The sequence below is a fragment of the Myiozetetes cayanensis genome, unplaced genomic scaffold (genome assembly GCF_022539395.1).
Source record: "Myiozetetes cayanensis isolate MyiCay16 unplaced genomic scaffold, myiCay2020 scf7, whole genome shotgun sequence".
Taxonomy (NCBI): Eukaryota; Metazoa; Chordata; class Aves; order Passeriformes; family Tyrannidae; genus Myiozetetes; species Myiozetetes cayanensis.
The window spans coordinates 40,555,530-40,575,916 of NW_026087964.1; the positions used below are offsets into that span (position 1 = coordinate 40,555,530).

Here is a 20,387-nt window from a genome sequence, read left to right on the forward strand (position 1 = left end):
TTTAACATCTTAAAGGAAAAATTATCTCCCTTTTCCCATGACCAATTGAAAATTTTCTTGCTAAAATAACAGTTTGTGACAGTCTGAGACAGGGATCAGAGGGATCAGCAGATAATCTGGGCAAACAATGAGGCTTGTGGTTTTTAGTTCACGTTTCACCCTTTGTTTATCACTGTGTTAACCTGACATAGCATGGCCGCTTAAAAACACTTCTCTTTAGTTTTCACCATAATTCCTACATGTAGTAGTTCACTTCTGGGGTAAGCTGTAGGACCCAGTTTTGTTTGCAGTGAAATTAATAACAGAGCACTAGTCTTAAATTGGAACATGAGTGGGACTGGGGCATTAATACTGGTGAGAGACATAGATGTGATGTTTACTGCACACCACTTGCTATACTTTCACAGAAGTGAGAACTCCATCTATAACCAGGGAGGAGAACAGATCTGTTCTTTCTGCTTTGATTTACTATTGGTTCAAAATAGTAAGAGCTACCAGGAACAGAACTGCTTCTTTTCATTTGGTACCTGTTCCATTCTACCAGCTTAATGTAATCAGTACCTTTTAAGTCTGGTATTTGTAGTTTATGGTAATTTGCACATAGAGCATACTGTATGGTCAGAGCAAGAAAACACATTATTCCCTTAATTTGGATACAAATGACTGCTTCTTCCAGAGAGAGTTGGAGAGAACCTTAGACTTATGCCCCGTGAGTAAGAATATTTTGCACAAAATGATCCCCCTTGAGAAAAAGGGAATGACTAGAGTGCAACCCTTTGTTTGAAGGGTGATAGCCAGGCAACACAGGAAGTTCTTTTCAGGGATCTCTACCAGTCTGTGTATCTAACTATATCCCCTTACTTCAAACAGCACGTTGAATTTTCTTACTAATTTCACTGTAGAACCCCATAGAGGAGTAAGTTAAAGTTCAAAGTATAAAAATGACTAGCAACACAAAATATGACTGGTCTTGCAAAATCTGTTTCTAGAAAGAACAAAAGGATAAAAACAGCAGCAAAAAACCCCAAAACCCAACCAAACAAAAAAAACCCCAAACCACTAAAAAAGCCCTCCCAGCCTTGGAACTAGATATTTTCCTGATAAACAAATCCAGAAACAGCTGAGTTTCTCTGATACTAATTTTTGTTGTTGTTGTTGTTAGTTGGCTCGCTGCCTTTAACATCTGGTCTTCTGTTTCATGGTGAAGTTCTTGCCTGGTTTATATTTAAAATAGTATTTTCTAGTTCTGGGACACTGTTCAATACCAAAATATGAAGAAGAAATCTGATCTGATTTACAGCCATAGTTGTTAAACACAAAGACAAGCAGGCTAACTGGGGGACTGCATGCAGACCAGTGCTCTTTTCTACAGTTGTGGAACTGCCACAAGATGAAGAGCCGTCAGTGTCAGCTGTTAAGCTTGTAAATGTCACTGGGTAATTTTTATTATTCTTGCGATCTTAAAGAAATGTCAAGATAGCAGCAGTCGATTAAGCTGTGCAGGAGGGTTAATGACAAATGCCAACAAATTACATAAGGGGAAAATCTGTAAAAGAACTGAGGTTTACATATTAGATGAATTTTGGGTTACAGGAAAGTGTTTCCTTCAAAATTCCCCTTTCTCTTCCCAGAAAATCAAAGGAAATCATCCTTGAACAATTATGTATATAGAGAGTGGTGGTCACATGACCGTACCTCCACTTCTGAAAAGAGTAACCTAGTTCAGAGGGAGGTGAATCCCAGCTGTGCATGCTGGTCCTTAGTGATGCTGGCAATTGTGAAGTGCATTGCCTGGCCTCCTTTATGACTGTCAACAGGATATAGTATAGCATTTACAAGACAATTAGTGTGTATTTACAGTGCATGTTAAACTATTGTTTTGTGTGTTAAGACTAGCATTGGCAAAGCAGAGGCTTTTACAGTTATGTTTGGACCAGTTATTTGAAGACAACACGAGCACTTGACCACACAAGTGCTAGTAGAAACCTGGTTTACACTGCTAACACACATGAATTGGCAAGTGTTGCATGTATGTTGGTGAAATACTTGTTCTGCAGAATGAATTGCAAGCAGTGTGCAGGGAGCATTCCTAGACTTGCAGAGGGCTGCATTTCTGCAGAAGCCCCATCACGTTCAGGTTCTTTCCAACATTATCAGACTTTTTGTTACCTTTATTGCCACCAAAATATGCACAAACTTGATTGTTTCATGGAATATTTGGATTTTAGTGGAACTGTAAATGTAAGTTTTCACAAAATACTGAAAATATATGCATGCAATTCACGTTATGTGTTCTGTTTCTCATATCCTCTGCCTTTTGCTTATCTGGCATTTTATGTCATGAAGCATTATATGGAACAAAATGGCCTATCTGTGAATGTAGACATACTGTTGGGACAAAAGCCAGGAAAGTACAGCAAAAGCTACTTATGAAACCAGTAATATAGAACCATTAATATTTTGAAACTATCATGAAAAATGCAAAATGCAAGACTGCCTCATTCAACATATTTATCTCTAGATATTGTTTTCTTTTGCTGGCTATTTCCTCGTTATGGTCTAGACAGCAAGACTCACCCAGAAGGGACTCATGGAGAATCAGGAATCAATAGTCAATCAAAAAGAGGAGAACAATACTGAAAAAAAACTCCTGTTTTTTGGTTGTGAAAACCCAGTTTGCTTACTAGTTTGCTCAGTGGTTTTTCAAATTTTACAGGTGCAAGTATTTTACAGGTGCACATAAGGTGATTGGATGAATCTATATGTGCAGCTAACTGATTTGCATGTGTAGATTTGGAGAACATAAACAGCTTCATGCTCACTTAGGTGCCTATGGAAATACAATTCTTTATGGGTGTTTTGTGTACTACATCTGCAGTGAATTTATTTTTACCAGAGATGCTTATTACAATAGCAGCTGTTATGCTGCATGACTTTGTTTAACCCACTAGCACACCTTATTAAAAAAAAAAGCTGTTTGCATAGTATTTTAAGAGAGAAGTACTTATGACATTGTGATTTTCTCCATTTCTGGTAAGGTATATGAAGTAGTAGATACATTCCCATTTTACTAAAGATTTGAGAGTAATTTGTATTCCATTTCTTGAAAATGGGGGAGGTGTGTGTTGGTCTCTTTTCCCAGGTACAAAGTGATAGGACAAGAGAAAATGGCCTCAAGTTGTGCCAGGGAAGGTTTAAATTGGATATTAGGAAAAATTTCTTCACTTAATGGGTTGTCAAGCATTGGAACAGGGTGCCCACGGAAGTGGTGGAGTCACCATCCCTGGAGGTATTTAAAAGACATGTAGGTGTGGTATTTAGGGACATAGTTAAGTGAACTTGGCAGTGTTAGGTTAAGGATTCCACTTAAAGGTCTTTTCCAACTTAAATGATTCTATAATTTTAAGTCAGAAAGAGCTATTTACTCGTCTATTGTAGAATTATTCTTTCCAACTCTAGAATAAATGTAATATGATGTAGCTGCAAGTAATACTTTTAATTAAAAGTTGCTTGTTACTAGAATGCTGCCAGTCCTTGATGAAGGTTATAAGCATAATTTCCAATATTCACATGTTACTCTGAAACAGGTTACTGTAAGATTTTAGCTGCCTCCAATAGGTCCTGATTCAGAGCACAGACAGGGCAGGCAGCATCACTGCAGTTATGGTGTGTTGGGGTCCACAGGGCTTTTTGCTGACCCCACAGTCTGGCGAGGCACAGGAACCAACTGTGGCCAGCAGCAAATACTTGACCCTTTGTGCTATTTCAGAGACTAACACTTAGTTCTTTCTCTGGCCCTGCCTGCCAAAGTTGGAAATAGAAGGACCAATCCTGAGGTATCTGTTGTCCTTCTAATGCACATGCCATTGGTGTGAGTAATGTTGGTACAAAATGTGGCAGTTGCTTTAGTACTCCATGGCATTTCTCTCTGTAGCTTTCTAAATCCAAATTAAGTGGTTTATAATAACTGTGTACTCAGTGAAGGAAGAAGAGGTGAATGAAACAAGCCAGAGAGATCCAAATGAGTGCAGCAAGTTCCTTTCCTCTTGGTCCCGCTCTTTTTCAGTGTTCATCACCATGTTCAGTACTATGGAGGCATGCTGAATTTATTTACAATAACATGTGTCCATTTTTACTTCATGGAAGAGGATATAGGATACTTCCAGATTGATGCTGTCAGTGGAGAGTTAAGAACAACCCAGTCTCTATCACATGCTGAGAGATCAGACTATAGAATGATGATCACAGCCAGGGACCAGGGGATGCCTTCACTTCAAGGACATGCTACTGTTTACATCCAGGTACTTATTTTCATTGTACAGATGGAACAGTTATATTGGATGATTAGTTTCTTTGAAAAGAAGAAATTTTGGAAGAAGGTAAGGAAATAAACTGAAGAAAGGAAGAAGTTCAAAATTGTGAGCACCTTATCTCATGGTAATTTTCTTTAGCCAATTTTCTCTTGAGGGAGGAAAAGACGGCAGACTAATTTTGATTTGTTAAGAATCTACAGCAGCATTCTGGATTGTCTTGCAAATAGATAATGCTTGTGCTTTAGTAGGAGATCATTGCAAAATCCACTGTGTGCTCATTCCACCTGCTGTTCAGCCAGCCAGAGTAAGGCTGCTTTGTCCAGGCCACCTGTGCACTCCTCTATCAGAGGTTGAATGTCACTGAGGCTACTATGTTCAAGTCACCCAAAAGGTGGTTAATTTTGGATAGCTTGTAAAAATATGCATCAGTCAAGACAAGCTAGAGATTCTTTCATTTTAAAGCATTAGCTTGGAACACTGCAGCAATTCATAATGAATGAAATCCTGTAATGACATAAGCAATCCTTGAAAAAACCCCATCTGTTTGCACTTGGCAAACTGCATATCGTATCGTGCATTCTTTGTCACATCTGTCCCTGTGGGGCTGTCCTATGAAGAAAGACAGTTGAAGTGCTTCAGAATAGTGGCAGAGATAGAAAGTCTCCAAGTTGTCTGTCTTTGGACCCCGTGATTCAGAGGGTGAGAGACAGTTTTGTCCTTTTTTTTTCTTTTTAATGTGGTATTAAAGGATTATGTAATGGCTGGCCAAGGACTATTTGCTCTTATGTAGCATATTGAGTTTGTTTTCTGGCTTTGAAGCATACTTAGAATAAATGTAGTCACAAAAATAAATGATTAAACTCTCAATCAAGGAAAATAATTTTCATGTCAATATTCGTAATGATGGGAAAATACAACAGTCTTTGTGTTTGGTTGCAGGTAATCCCACTGCCCAGTGGGAGATCTGGCTTCTCTCAAGATTTCAAGCACTATGTTGTACCTGAAAATTTTAAACCTGCACAAGTGTTGGATTCTCTGAAGTGGCCTGATAATCATCTAGCAATTAACAGGAAACTGCATTTCAGTATTGCTAAAGATGATGATAGTGTTCATTTTGAAATAGACAGCTTGTCAGGAGACCTTTTTCTTTCCAAGGAGCTTGACTATGAAACTACTTCACACTTTCTTTTGCAAGTTATTGTAAAGGATTATAATAATAATCCCCCACAAAATAAAACTGTCTTCCTAAGTATTGACATAGAAGATAAGAACGATCATTCTCCATATTTTCAAGACGACTTTGTAGTGATTGGCATAGAGGAAAATGTACCTGTTGGCACGCTGGTTTACACATTCAATGCAAAAGATGGAGATGGCAGTTTACTGAACAGCAAAATACAGTATTCCCTAGAAATGAGTAACGTGGGTGAAAATCCATTTCTTATTCACCCTGTGTATGGCACCTTGACCACAGCTTCTCCACTAGACAAGGAGATTACTCATTCTGTGATTTTTACAGTGTCTGCATCAGACCAGGCAATAAATCTGACTGACCGGAGGCTGGATTCCCTGGCTGTGAAAATTATTATTTTAGATGTCAATGACAACAGTCCCAATTTTACATCTTCGCCTCTTTCCTATGTCATGGAGGATGTGGAGGTGGGCTTCCTTGTGCACCACATAATTGCAAAAGATCCTGATGAGGGAAGAAATGGACAAGTTACATATCACATTCTTTCAGGCAATGAAAACAAAGCATTTTTGTTGGATAAAATCACAGGTACTGTAACTTCTGTTCTCTGGAGTTTCTTGTGCTGTGCTTCTCAGGGTAATATTTGGGAATGTATACAGTGCAATACTGAAATACCCCATTGGCACTCTACCCAGGTGACTTACTGTCCTCAGGAGTGATTATCTTGAGCAGAGCACTGCACAAGCATGGCAGTACTGCATGCAGTGAGACTTGGCTCAAAAATTTTGGCATGACATTGTTACCATGTTGTTTAGGTATACTGGAGCACCAGGTGGGAAGAAAGTGTGTGCAGTGAAATACTGCATTCTGATTTTGGCATGATGCATGCTTAAAGCGTGTGCACACACGTGCTGTGATACGTGTACACAAGGACAGGCAAAGTCAGGATCAAGGAGTGTGTCCACTGTGGGTGGAACATGTTAAGTGGAGGCTCAAAGTGCTGATGCATTTCATTCCTCAGTCCTCTGAAATTTTCTGGTTCCTGACTATTGTACCATCTTAAGGCAAATGCAAATATCACCCTAATAGTTGCAATATGTTCTGATTCTTATTCTGATTTTGAATCCATTAGTTGATGCAGCTGACCCTAATCTATAGAACTCCTAACTACATAACTTAGGTGCAAAAGAAGACATTTAAGTTAAATAAAGTTAAAAAGCTAATCCTGAAGTTATATGAAAGGTAATACCTGAACTTTAGTTGAATTTTCCATGAATCCCAGTTTCCCTTAATGTCAAAAGGAATATTCTAGGCCAATTAGCACTCTAAAGGGAATCACAGGTAATGAATGACTCCAAAGTCTGGAAGCCTTGCAGCAGTGCCACAGTGATGCTACATTGAAACTGTGAATGCTCTAACAACTAGGATCCTAACCTGGGCCAGATATTTTTTAATATCTTCTTTTTTTATAATAGGACTGTTAACTACGGCCCAGCTTCTAGACCGAGAGATTCAGGAGCGCTACAGTTTGACAGTCATGGCTCTTGATGACGGAAGCCCAGCTCTCTCGGCCACGCAGGTTCTAACCATCATTGTTCTTGATGTGAATGATGAGATCCCAATATTTACAAAGCAACTTTATGAGACTACAGTTTGTGAAAACCAAGATCCAGGAGAGTTTGTCATAAAAGTGGAAGCTGTGGACCGAGATGCAGGTAATTTGTGTCCCTTTGCTATTGGTTTAATTGTGGACCATAGTAGAGCAGTCCAATCTTGTTGCTGTGCGTGTACAGCCGTTGTGCTTTTACAAGGTAATGTATGAGTTTTGAGTTTCAAAACATGGGTATTGGGTCAGACTCTCAACCTTTATTCAGGGCTTGGAGGTATTCTGACTTGCACTCTGGGGTAGCTTCAGCTCTGACTGCTATTTTAAATGTAAAATGTGCACTTGCATGACACAGCCTACTTCAGCTTTCATGTGAAGAAAGCCAACGTGCTCTGGCTAAAAATCAGCAAACAATGTTCAGCTTAGTTAAAGTTAATATCTGAATGTTTTGTTGCTCTCGATCAGAGCGTTTTGAACAGTTTTAAAGCAATTCATTAGGCAAGAGCCCTCGTTTTGTATCAGAACAGGCAAATATGCACTCATCTTCTCTGACCAGAGAGGGGCACTGTAATCTAAGATTTTCCGGCTGGTCGAGCCGTGAACGGATCGTGGAAGCCGCTCTGGATTTTAAATAGGATTTATCATGCAAAAAAATTGTTAACGCATTGCTTTTCAACCATACACAGAAAGCATGAATAAGGCGAGTGGTGGGTGGTTTGTCTGCTCTGTGAATCACAGGTGAGCACTAAACCTGAGAGAGTCTAAGCAACAAAAAATTCCCTTCAGTTCTTCAATTACCTGCTCTTTTGAACTATCTAAAATGCATAGCATATGATGTTTACGTCATATGTAACTGATGTAACTGCTGGAGCAGTTACACAGAGTTTGTGGTCTGCAGTAAAGATAAAATCTAAAAAGAGAACTAAATATTACAATACTGCTGCATTTGCCCAAAAGGTGGTCTTAACTCTGTGCATGACTTTCTTTTTACTGTGGATTCACTTTCTATACATCTTTAGAATTGTGTAAGATTGTGCCATCCAAAAAGTAGATTACAGAATTTTTTAGCAAAATAATTTTCTGTATTCAGTAAGATTGGTCATTTTAATGTAGAGCGCATATTGATTACAAAAGGCAGATGTGAGCTCAATAGAGGTGTTATATAGAAAAAGATATTTCCCCACAAATCTGTAAAGCATTTAGAAATTAGGAACGGGTAGGTGTCCCTGTGTGTGATGATCTTCATGACAGCTGAGCAGTGCTGCAGTCTGCCTTTGTATCTCACTCTTCCAAGTATTTTACTTCTTTTATGGATCACACTATATAAAAAAGGTGATATTTGGAGAAAAAGGGTTGCAAGATAATAGAGGAAAAGTGAGAATTTGTTTGACTACCTCTCCCTCCTCCCTTCCAGGAGCAGTTAGGAGGAGGTAGCTGGGGTGGCTTGGCAGGGTGGAGAGGAAGGGCATTCCAAGTGTACTGGGTGGCACAGTGTGCGCCTGCCTGCGCAGACACTTTGGGTTGGAGCACTGTTGTGGCTGATTGTTCCTTCCTGCTTTTTTTTTTTTGAAGTACATTTTCCAGTAACCACAGTCCTTCTGTTGGGTCCTTTTCTCACATTTGCCTTATTTGGCGCCATGTCATGCTTTGTAATAGTGTTGGTTTGTACAAGTATTGAAGTGGTGTTCATAATGTAAGAAAACTTGATTTATAAGGAGTCATATAAATATAATGCTATGCACTTGTCTTGTGTTTTTTGAATACAGTTTTTCTGAATGATGCTATTCTCATGGTGTTATTTTATTTTTATTTTTTTTTTACGTCATACTTTTTACTTTATTTTTATATGCTCTTTAAATTGCAGTTCACATCCCAGTAATGTTTGCATAGTCTCAGTGGAGAACTTTCTTCCATCACATTTTTTTTGTTCCCTTCTTACATTCCCTGACTGACCACTGGGAGGAATAATTTTTATTAACAATATCAGCTATTCTCAACTTTTTGTTTTAAAACGAATTTTCTATTTCAATCTCTGTGAAGGGAATAGGGTCTTTTTTGGGGGAAATAATGACTAAAATTTTTGATTGGAATGGTTTCCTTTCTCATGAATATCCATAAAACTTCTTGTTCAGCTAACTCCCTCATGCGCATTACAAGACCTACACTTACTCCATGTCTATGTTACCTCATTTTGGGAGCCCTCTGTGCCCCCTTGCTCCCCCAGCTGACATCTAACAGCTCAACACCAGTAAGTGCAAATGTAAAAGACACACGTAATACAGGTAAATGTTAAAAAATATGCATGGGAAAGCCAATATACCAGCAGCATATTTAAGATAGGTCAGGGGTTTGTCTTGAGGCGAGTCTTAGCAGAAGCTCTGAATGAACTAAACTACAATTTGGCAGGGTCTGCTTTTAAGCTGATGTGCACTTCTGTGGTTCAATAGTTATGTCTGGAGCATTGGAGAAAAATTTCAAAAGGTTAATAGGGACCACTGACTTAGAGTTATGAGACAGGGCTTATTACCATTCACTAGATGTTATTATAAAGTCCTGTAAGGATGAGATTTGAGTCTAGATTTGGGTCAGGGAGGGCATTTATTCCCATTGCTTCTTCACCAGTGTTAGCACTTAGACATAGCCACAGTAAAATTCCATGATTCCTACTGCTTTCAAGAAGCTGTAGGAATGCAGGGACTACCATGCTATGGCAGGGGAACGGGAAAAGGGGCTGAAGCTTTTCACTGGCTGCAGCTCAGGCACCATGCATCTCCCCTGCCATTTGGCCAGGAGGGAGAGGTGTCCTTGTGACTGGCCAGTGGCAAGAAATAGGTTTATTTCCTCTTCCAGCTTGTGATGTGCAGGAAGAATAGTTTATTTCTCATTTCAGTTTGTAATTTCAGCCCCTGAAATGTGACTGGCACTACTGAATAATTAACCAACAGGTTGGATTGAGTGCAAATGTGCTAGCTGCTCTGCTGTGGTGTAAGAATATGTAAAGTCATCATGCTTCTCTTTTGGGCAGAGTGCGCAGCTTTTTCCTAATGCTCCTTGCACACTCCTAGCAACTGGATATGGAAAAGAAGGTAGTAAGTGCTTGGAAAATAAATGTAATTAAAATGTTACATGTCTGTGTCTTTTAAAGGCTAAAAGTTTTCATTTCAACGTTGTGTGGATATTCAACTCAGATGGCACCTATATATGTGCATGCATATACTGTGTATTGTATGAATATGTCTCTCCCTTGACTTAGTTTAGGTGCAAATGCATTTACAGTAGTAATTCTCTTAATCACATTTCAATAGCATCGTCAAAGCTATTAAAAGGCAAACAAAGGAAGTCATAGATGTTAAAAGCTGTAGGCTCTGTTTCTTCTCTCACATGGGTGTTTCTCCACCAGCTCCGGTGCAGATGTGTTGCTTGACTGTGATCTGTGCTTGGCTGCAGCAGATGAGAGCAGACAGGCAGGGTTTGACTCTGAATGCAGTTTTTGTATGACTAGGAGTGTTGTAGTTTTCCGGGTGCACCAACTGTCCCTACCCTACTAAAGGACTGATTGTTGGTTGGAAAAAACACAGAAGGATTAAATGAAACTTCAAAAAATTAAGGAGCACAGTAGTACCGGCCCTTGGAGTATAATGTAGGATTAAACTCGTTAAAGGTAATAATAAGTGTGTTGGCATGACATTTTACTTTCCTCAGAAGGGTGTTGAAACTAGAAGAAATATGACAGAAATTGTTTTCTAACAAAGGTAAGAGTGTGGAGTTACATTTCTTATTGAGCTTAGGGATGCAACTTGAAGGAAAGGTTTTTAAAAGCCTGGACAGCTTTAGCCCTGTGTCCTAGAGAAAGACAGAAAGGCTAAAATCCCTGTACTATATACAAATGGAAGGTCTGACCAGCAGCTGTATGGAATTGTCATTCAGAAAAAACAGACAAATCTGTAGACCTGAATGTGAGGAGAGTGGTTGTGTTTTACTAAGACTTCCATTCTGTTTTAAAGGACTGAATTCCTTGCTTTGGTATAAAATCTTGCCAGGAATTGGTTATGAGAAATTCAAGATGAACTCAAGCAGTGGAGAACTCATCACAACTGCATCACTGGACAGGGAAACCCAGGAGATTTTCAGCATTAAAGGTAACGGTGTGAAATATCTGTGAGTAACTGTACAATGGAAAGTGAGAATGGGTGTGGTATTACTATCAGCATTACTTTTTTTCATGCCTTTTGAATTAGGTGCAAGTGGTAAGATTTTCTGGTACAGAAATGTGTATGCTTTTTGCATAGCACAAATAACTCTCCTACTCTGATATTATTAACCATCATCTATTGTTGCATCCACAACCACTGAATAAAATTTGCTTTCTTTTTACTGATCATAGTTTTGGTTCAAGACAGTGGAACCCCTTCGCTGTCAAGCACGGCAACAGTTATCTGCACGGTGCTGGATGAAAATGATCACTCTCCCGCGTTTCTTTTTCCCGCCTCTGAAATCTGGATCCCAGAGAACCAACAGCCCTCTGTTGTTTACATTAGCCAGGCTGTAGATATGGATGCTGGCAATAATGGAGCTCTAAGATACAAAATAATTGGTAAGCTACACTCCATCATTTTGTTAGTATAAATCAGGGAGTATATAAACAGCAGTATCCAAGTTTTAGACTAGTCTTGATTTTACCAAGCTTCCTAGCTCCCATCTTGTCTGCATGCTTCTTTTATGTGGAAAAGAAAAAAGATTTTTCACCCCTTTGTCAGCATTAATAAGCACTTCCCAAGCATACTTTCATTCTGCTTTCTGGATTTGAAATAGTACAGAGAGAAAACCAAAAAATACCAAATGCTGGAAGGAGGAATTAATCATGAAGGCGTAATTTTGTCCTTTCTGTTATAGTTGTAGAAGTCTGAATGTAAATATACCCTTGAAAATAAGTGCAAGAACTAATTGAATTTTATTTGTTTAATGGTATTTATTTAATTTTATTTTATGAGAGTTTCTTTCACTCAGCAATTAGTAATGTCATACTTAGCTTTCATCTTGCCAAACTCTGCCTGTGTCCACTGTGCCAGTATAAGCTCTCCAGCTGTTCAAAGCCTCTTGTAATATCTGTTCCCAAATACAAGTTTGCTTTGCTTACTTTGGTCTGTGGCTCTCAGCAATAGCTCAAATGTAGGCAGAGAGCTACTGTGGTAACAACCAACATGTTTTTCTTTGAAGTAAAAGTTATGAATTCCTCTGTTTTCATGATCTTCTGTGATATTTATTTGAATTATCTTTGGGTTTTCTACACATTATAAGCTATGTATACCAATTCACTGTTACTAAAAATGCTGACTTTTCAGTTTACTGATTCATATTTATCTCTCACTCCTCCCAAATCAAGACCTTGCACAACTATTCAATTCCAAGAGACAAGTTTGTAAAAGGGAACAAGGAGCAAGTAATTACAATTGTCAGCAATGCTTTATAGGTTTCTGGAATTTGTAGCTAAGGTTGGGAAGAGGTCACTTCATGCAGCAGCATAGATGCATGAGCTTTTATAAGATGGGGCGGTTTGGGAAAAAAGACATGCATCTGTTCAAATAACCACTCTGTAAATTGATACGTCATTCTGCATTTACTGTCATTGCCACCCACTGATTGAAATGAAATACAGGTTTTAATTTGTGTTAGAGAAATAAAATATGTGAAAGGCACACGAGCACACCAGCTGTATGAGCAATTGGATCTTGTTGTTGCAATTTACAAAGTGCAATCACAAAGGGATCTTGGTTTTTTTAATAGTTGTTTGTGATAATTTTATTTTTTATGTGTTTGACAGGTGGGAATGTTGGAGGATACTTCACGCTAAATCACACTTCAGGCAAACTGCTGGTCACTCGTAGCTTAGATAGAGAAGACATCAGCAATTTCACTCTTGTGATTGAGTGCCATGACCTAGGCAGTCCCTCGAGGAGCTCCACTGCACAGCTCTATCTAACAGTCTTGGATGAAAATGACCACAGCCCATTGTTTGCAAAGACCCAGTATCAAATCTCTGTGACAGAAGACCTAGAGGAAGGCTCAGCCATCCTTGATCTCTATGCTTCTGACGAAGACGATGGCCTGAATGGTGAAGTTATGTACTCCCTCATTGACGACACCTTTGGAGCATTTGCTATTGACAGTGTAACAGGATCTATAGTTACTACAAAGGCACTGGACCGGGAGACCAAGTCCCAGTATACATTTAGGGTTGTAGCAAGTGACTGTAGCACCCATTTGCCAAGGAGCACCACTGTCAGTGTTGTGGTGCACATTGAGGATGTCAATGACAATGATCCCATTTTTTTGCAGAATCCTATCAGGGCCTTTGTGCCTGCTGAAACCCCAGTGAATGAGATAGTAGCCACTGTGAGAGCAGAGGATGTGGATCTGGGATCAAATGGAGCTATTGTTTTTAATCTGATGACAGCAGAAACTGTATTTCAGATTGATGTGAAGACAGGTGACATCATTCTTCGAGAACCCTTGGCTTCCAAGGACTTCAGTACCCAGCTGCTAGTGACAGCTTCAGATCAAGGTATCTCACCTCGAACAGCCACAGCTATGGTCATTATCTTTACAGAAGAACAAGAGGAGGAGATTTCATTCAGCCATAGCCTGTATGAAGCAAGCGTGCCTGAGAACAGTGCAGCAGGTGGGCATGAAATCCCTCTTCTTGGGGTTGCCAATCTCCCCTCCTTTTGGAAGAGTAATTGTAATGAATAGTATAGGAAAACCTTTCTTTTCTGTGCAGCAGCAGGGAAAAGTTAATGCAGATGTAGCAAATACCCATCTGCCCTCTTCCAGTTCACCAGCATTAAAAAGAATGGAGGCATTGTCTGGCTCTTAAGTCTGCTGCCCTTGTACAGCAGTGATCCTCACATTAAATAGAAAGCTCCCTTTTCAAAGGTGGTGTGTTTCTATCCCTCAGCTGGGGAAGCCCTGAGCATCATTTCTTTAGCAAAATGACTTTCATGGTGGGTGGGCAGAATTTACTTGTCTCACTGGGCAATGCTCACAAGGTCAGGTAAGGTGAATGTTGGGAACCAGTTTCAACGTGTCATTTCTTACTTTGGCAGTACCCTTCATGAACTGTAGTAGCTTTCAGAAACACTCTAAAACCTTACTGAAATTTTGGATTTTGCAGAAGAAGGAGAAAGGGAGGTAGGGTGAGGGGAAGGGTAGAGAAAGAAGTTTAGAGGCTCTTGGTATGCTGCCACTCAGACAGGCTTCTACAGTGTCTCTCTATTCTCTATTCACTGTGGAATGCTACCTATAGACAAACCAGCTTTGGTCACAAGCTGCTTACAGATTTATTTGGGTTTGTTCTGTGTAATGATGAGAATTACTGCTCTACTTTTTGTCATTCAAAGAATATTAGTAGTTATCCCTCCAGCCAATTAGATATGGTAAGTATTTTCTCCTGCTTCAGGGTCTGGTTTCATTCTAATGAAGGGCAGAATGGAGTGCCTTTCACATTTTTCTGTCCACAAATCTCACTATACAATTGACCAGATGTATTTAGAGATTTGACTTGCACTATACTCTTGATTCAAACACCTCATGAAGTTCACCTTGAACAAGTCATTTATCCTCTTTGTAGTTCTTTATAGTTTAAATTTCCCTTGGTAAAATGAAAGCAGTATTCCTTTATATCCTAAGGGTATTGTGAGAGTAGTGAATTCTTGAATCTTGAGTAACAGCCTATATATTGGATTAGGAATCAGTAAATAAGAAATGTGTTAGCAATTTTGGAAAACCAATCAATGCTCTTGGATGATTGCAAACAGAATAGAGAATGAAGGGTGAAGATGGCTGTTGCAGTAATTACTGCTGAGGTTATTCAGCCATTCCTTAGTGCCTGCAAGCCAAGTCAGTGTATTTTAAGATAAAGTTGTGAGTATTACTGATGTTTCAATTAACAGATTGAAAATAGGCAATAAGGTTATTTTGTTTTCAGGCTATTTTTAAAAAGTTGTGATGAGTGATTAATCAAACTGCCAAGCTAGAGCATCCTTCTATCTCTCTTATTGTCTGTCTAAAAACATGGAATGTTGGAAAAAGTGGAAGGTTTCCAACAGGAAAGAGCGGAATGTACAGCAGCCTGATGGTTAAAGCACCCTCCTGAAATATGAAAGATACCCTAGGGAAATTGCTGCTTCCAGAAGACACAGTTCTGATGTCACAGCATTGTGTGTTAATCTCTGGTTTTCTGTCTTTTCACTGATTGACCTGTTGGGAATCAATTGTGGTGATACACAGGGCACTCTGTCCCAAGTGGCCAGAAAGCCAAGAGACCAGGGTGTTTCCAGAGGCAAGCTCTGGGCCCTGTTTTGTCTCTTCCTTGCTGCAGCAGGCTCAGCTTTTCAGGAAGTGTTGTGAGAACCTGTTTGTCAGGCTTCCCAGGAGAATAAGGTCAAGGCCCCAGGGTTTCAGTCTTTTGATGGGAGATGGAATTAACCTGCATTAATCCTGGATTAATATTTCTTTCTATTTAAGAAAAAAAAAAAAAGGAAAATATGGAAGATAAATTTTGTTAGGTTTAAAGAAAGAAAAGAGGGATCGGGGATTTATGGCATTAGGTAAACTGCTCTGATCCTAAATTTTCCTAAGTGTAGATATGTTCCTGGGTCAGGGTAGGAAATCCAGCCTGAAATTACAGAAATGCCTCAAGGAACTGTGGTATCAGAATGCCATAGCGTTCTCCCATTCAATCTATAGAAAATTAAAAAATATAGAAAATATAATTAAGATTCAATTTAAGTTGTTTTGATTAAAGGAAATATAACAAAGCTTCAGGGTAAACAGGAGGGTTTGATCACAAAATCAAGTTTGTGTTTAATAATAAGCCTATTTGCTAAGAAGATCAAATTCTTTTAAGAATATGAGAGATTTTATCAAATACTAATACTATTTTGTCACTGTTTATAGTATTTTCTTATTTATATAAGCATACATAAATATCAAATATTTTACATTGCAGAAGGGAAAAAGGCATGATTATAATTAAAACTCTCATAGAAGTTAGCTTATAGGATATATGTGATCCTGGGACCCCTACAAATGTGAATGGTACCAGTGTATTCCATCCATTTGAATGAGAGATTTACATTACATACTGATTATTTGTAGATCTGGTATTAATAAATGTGGCTTTTCCTCCTAATTTTATTTCTGCCTTAACTGATAGAGGGGAAACATGCTAAGTTTATTTTAAAAAGAATAAAAAATCTGAATAATATAAAGAACAAAAACTAAAGCCAAGGGTCCTTAGTTTTAATGTAGTCTAAACCTGTCAGTTGGGTGAGTGCCCTGGGAACTGGTCCTTGTGGTCAGATTTCCTTTAAGTGTTTGACCTGCAAGTTTAATGACCTTCAGAAAACCCCATTTTTCTATTTTTTGTTTAATATTGAATATTTAATGTCTTTAAATGTTATAAACTGCATTATAGCAGGCACTTAGAAGCCAGTCAATAAAGAATAAGTCCCTGTGCTCTTCAGAGGGTGAGAAACCTTTATTATTCACCAAACTTTCAGTTGAATGGTTGTTTCCATAACAATTTCTTTGGAGAAAGATTCACCAGTAAAACTTTTTGACTCCTCTATTTTTTTTTTTTTTTCTAATAGGTATAAAATATGTGGGCTTTTACTCTGTTAGGCAGAGAATCACAGAATGGGTCAGGTGGGAAGGGACCACATCTAGTCCAACCTCCTTGCTCAAAGAGGGTCATCCTAGAGCACATGGTAGAGGATTGCATCCAGACGGTTCTTGAATAGTCCTCTTTGTGCTCAGTTAGCTTTTCCTTTCATGGCAATTAAGAGGTCTCAAGAAATAATGGTGAGGATGAACTCAGGTTAGAAGGCAAAGGACAGAAAAAGAGACTACTATAATGAATACTGAAGAGAGAAGAAATGATACAATGATACTGATAGAAGAAATTATACAATGCTCAGTGCAGTGCTGGTGTTAGGACATACATGTGTGTATATAAACATGTGTAAATATACATATGAGTGTAATAAATAAATAAATAAATAATATGTATGTCCTAACACAGAATACAGCAAATGTTTTGGAGCTGATTTGGCCAGATAGGCAAATGCTGTTCATGCTGCCATTTTTCAGTTTCAAATCCATAGGCATAAAGCAAAGGTTGGTGTGTAGGCTGTATAAAACAGTTTGAGGTACTTCCAAATGCAGTCAGACTGTCTGTGGTTAAACTGAAAAAACCCTAAATACAAACATTTTCTATCACACTTCACGTCTTTTAATATTCTTAACTAATTCAGAAGTCAATTGCATAGCATTTCAAGCCAATCTGACTGCTTCCTGCTTTGATCCTGATCTCCCTCCTTCCTTGCTCTGGCTGCAGTGCTGATCTCATCCTCAGTGTGCTTTGTGGGCAGAAAGCTTACCTTTCCTTTATTTTTCTCCATGTTAAGCATTACATGTTGTGTCCTCTGCTTGAAGCAAACTTAGAATTGCTTATGATTGAAACTGTGAGTTTCAGTGGGCATTGGCTTTTGCTCTTTATTTGTATAGGGCCTCTTTATGTCACGACAGACTCAGAGTTTGGTCATACTTTTTTGACGGTGAGCTGTAAAAATTCACTGTTTGGAGGAAACATTTTCTGGGAAAGGTATCAGAAACAGAAAAAATGTGTTCTCTGCCAGAAAGAAGTTGTAAACAATTTTATCTCTGTGAAAAATGTGAAGCTTAAAGGATTAGTATTTGAGGACCCAGAACAACAGTTTATTAATCTAACCTTTGAAAAACAAGGATTCAAGTAGAAATGGTGCTGCTTCCTTTATTTCTGGTGGTTTTTCTTCTTAAACATACAAGCAAACAAACAGAAGGACTGCAGACAGCATTAAAAGATAAATTGTGATATTCTTCAGATCTTACATTTTTCTCTTAGCTTTAACTATGTTCTGAGTGATGTGAATGATTGCTCTTGCAGGTTTCTGTAGCAAATCAAAGTCACTTGGCCATGAAAATCTAACATACAGCCCCTTATTTTAGTTCCTAAAAAACCCAAGTGTAGCATTCATATCACTCTTTACCTGTTGAAAAGATGGATCTTACTTTTAGAACTTTTCTAGTAAATATCTTACAAGCATATTGACAAGTACAGAAAATTACATCTGTCAACATCGGCATATTTTTGCTTTTGACAGTCACATTTTGAGAACAAATAGACTTTATATTTTCATGGTTTAGTGTTTTTTATAGTGTAACATGTAGCAATGGTAAAATAAAAATGTGTCAGATAGTTGTAAGAGCAATGTTTCCTCTCAGTTTTTATACTAAAGTCTTTTCCTCTAACATCCAGGACACTGAGTGTGAACAGCATGCCCTTTGTAATGCAGTAAAGCACTAGTTGTCTCTAATGAGGTTTGGAAGAGTTCAGGTTCCCTCACTCCATCACAGCTGCATGGAATCAATTACAATTAAATTAAGTAATTAAAACCATTAAAATCAATTGCTATATATGCTAAACAATTTCCTCACTCATTTGAAAAGAATTTGGAAATTTTTATAATACTTTTTAACTTGCTACATTTTTGTTAAATGTGATGATTCTGAGCAGGATAATTTATTCAGTTCCACATATTCCCTTTAGTCCTATTTCAAATAGGATTTTTATTTCATGTCTCTTGCATTCTATATTAAATTATTGCTCTTTTTGTGGAATTTGGATTCTTTGTGAATTGGCATGTACTATGAACATAGTTTCATCTTTTCATTCCTTTATCAAAAGGTGTCTAATTAAAATTCTGAAGAATATTTTATTTAGAGTGTTGTTCACAAACCCAAATTGAATTCTGATAAGTGGAGCAAAAATAAACTCTTCCTGGTCATTCATGGGTAACATTGGAACATGGGTAACATGGCACAGGGGGGAAAAAAAATAAAGACTATTTTACCTAAAAGCATTGATGAAAAGGTGAGATTTAAACAACCGAAGACAGCATAACCTGCATGAAAGGAATACATATGGCTTCAGGTAAGAGAGAATTCCACTGGTTCATGTGAGTTTGCTATTAGAAGTTAACATTCATAATTTTATTTAGGCGGGTGAGGAAGTTGTTATCAGATGTGTAATTCACTGGGCAAGGAGGGATAGACAATACCTTGCTGTGAATTTGTAAATCGGTGAAAGTCATGGAGGAAATATTTTTATTGTCTACTATTTTATTTCATGAATAAGCACCTAACCTGGTACATAGTTGTGAATCTGTTATTAATACCAGTAATACAAAATTAGAACAAAACCTTCTAAATGGACATGATGAAAATGTCTTATTGCTTCCATAGGTACATCCCTTCTAACAGTAGCAGCTTACGAACACAAATTTACAGGAGAAGACATAAAATACAGCATCTTCAGTGACAAGGAGAGCATATTCTCCATACACCCCATTACAGGTACATTTTTACAATTTTTTTTTCAAGTCTCTGTGTGTATTTTAGAACATTAGCAAGTTCCTACCACAGGAACAGGGGCTAGATATCCTAAGAGTACTCCCTAGTACTTAGAGTAATTTTCTCGTTATAGAATAACGGGAATAGATCATTAGTAAATCCAGGCACATGTAGAGACCTGAAATGTTGTAAACTTGATGTAAAAAGACACTGAACACCAGTATATCTGTTTAAGACCCTCAGGTTTGATTAAGTGTTGGCCACCAGGTGTTGGGAGTTGATAAACCAACTACTGCTTTGTGATCCAAGCTGAGATTCCATCTTGTTTCTCATCATAAAGTTGCCTGAAAACTCAATAAACAGAATCCTTCAAACACTTCTAATGTAGAAGCATTAGACCCTTCTTGAGCATAATGCTCTTTGTTTCAGGCAAACCTTGACATGTTTTAAAGTAGGTAATTTGTTTTTTTTGTGTGTGGTTTATTTGTGCTCTGTAGCAGGTCTGCTTTTACCTGCTCTTCAGCCAGGAATTTCAGGTGCAGGAAAGCAGCACCTTCCCCCTATATGTTTATATGTTCTCATCGAAGGTACATAAGACAGCATAACTACTCTGTTGCCTCTCAGCTCCTAAACATTTGCAAGAATGGAGTTTGCCTTTTGAATAGCTGTAGTCTTTCTTTCTGGGATGGCATAGACACCGTAAGAAGTTTTCCTCAGAAATAATGTAAATAGTTTATACTCTTAACAAATGGCTTTTCCCCTCAGTTTCTGGAGGCTTTCATCTGATTATCCCGATGTCTCCAGGCATCAAGTGGCATACAGCTTA

General features: G+C 38.3%; 1 protein-coding gene across 1 annotated transcript in view; it reads left to right on the top strand.

Annotated features, from left to right (window-relative positions):
* DCHS2 (dachsous cadherin-related 2) overlaps positions 1 to 20,387 on the top strand; it is a 109,004-nt gene that overhangs the window by 71,411 nt on the left and 17,206 nt on the right. The window contains exons 8-15 of the mRNA XM_050338639.1: positions 3,989 to 3,993; positions 4,149 to 4,301; positions 5,253 to 6,093; positions 6,981 to 7,220; positions 11,116 to 11,250; positions 11,496 to 11,705; positions 12,933 to 13,790; positions 19,454 to 19,564. Coding sequence (XP_050194596.1) covers positions 3,989 to 3,993; positions 4,149 to 4,301; positions 5,253 to 6,093; positions 6,981 to 7,220; positions 11,116 to 11,250; positions 11,496 to 11,705; positions 12,933 to 13,790; positions 19,454 to 19,564 — 2,553 coding nt within the window. The remainder of the gene's footprint in view (positions 1 to 3,988; positions 3,994 to 4,148; positions 4,302 to 5,252; positions 6,094 to 6,980; positions 7,221 to 11,115; positions 11,251 to 11,495; positions 11,706 to 12,932; positions 13,791 to 19,453; positions 19,565 to 20,387) is intronic.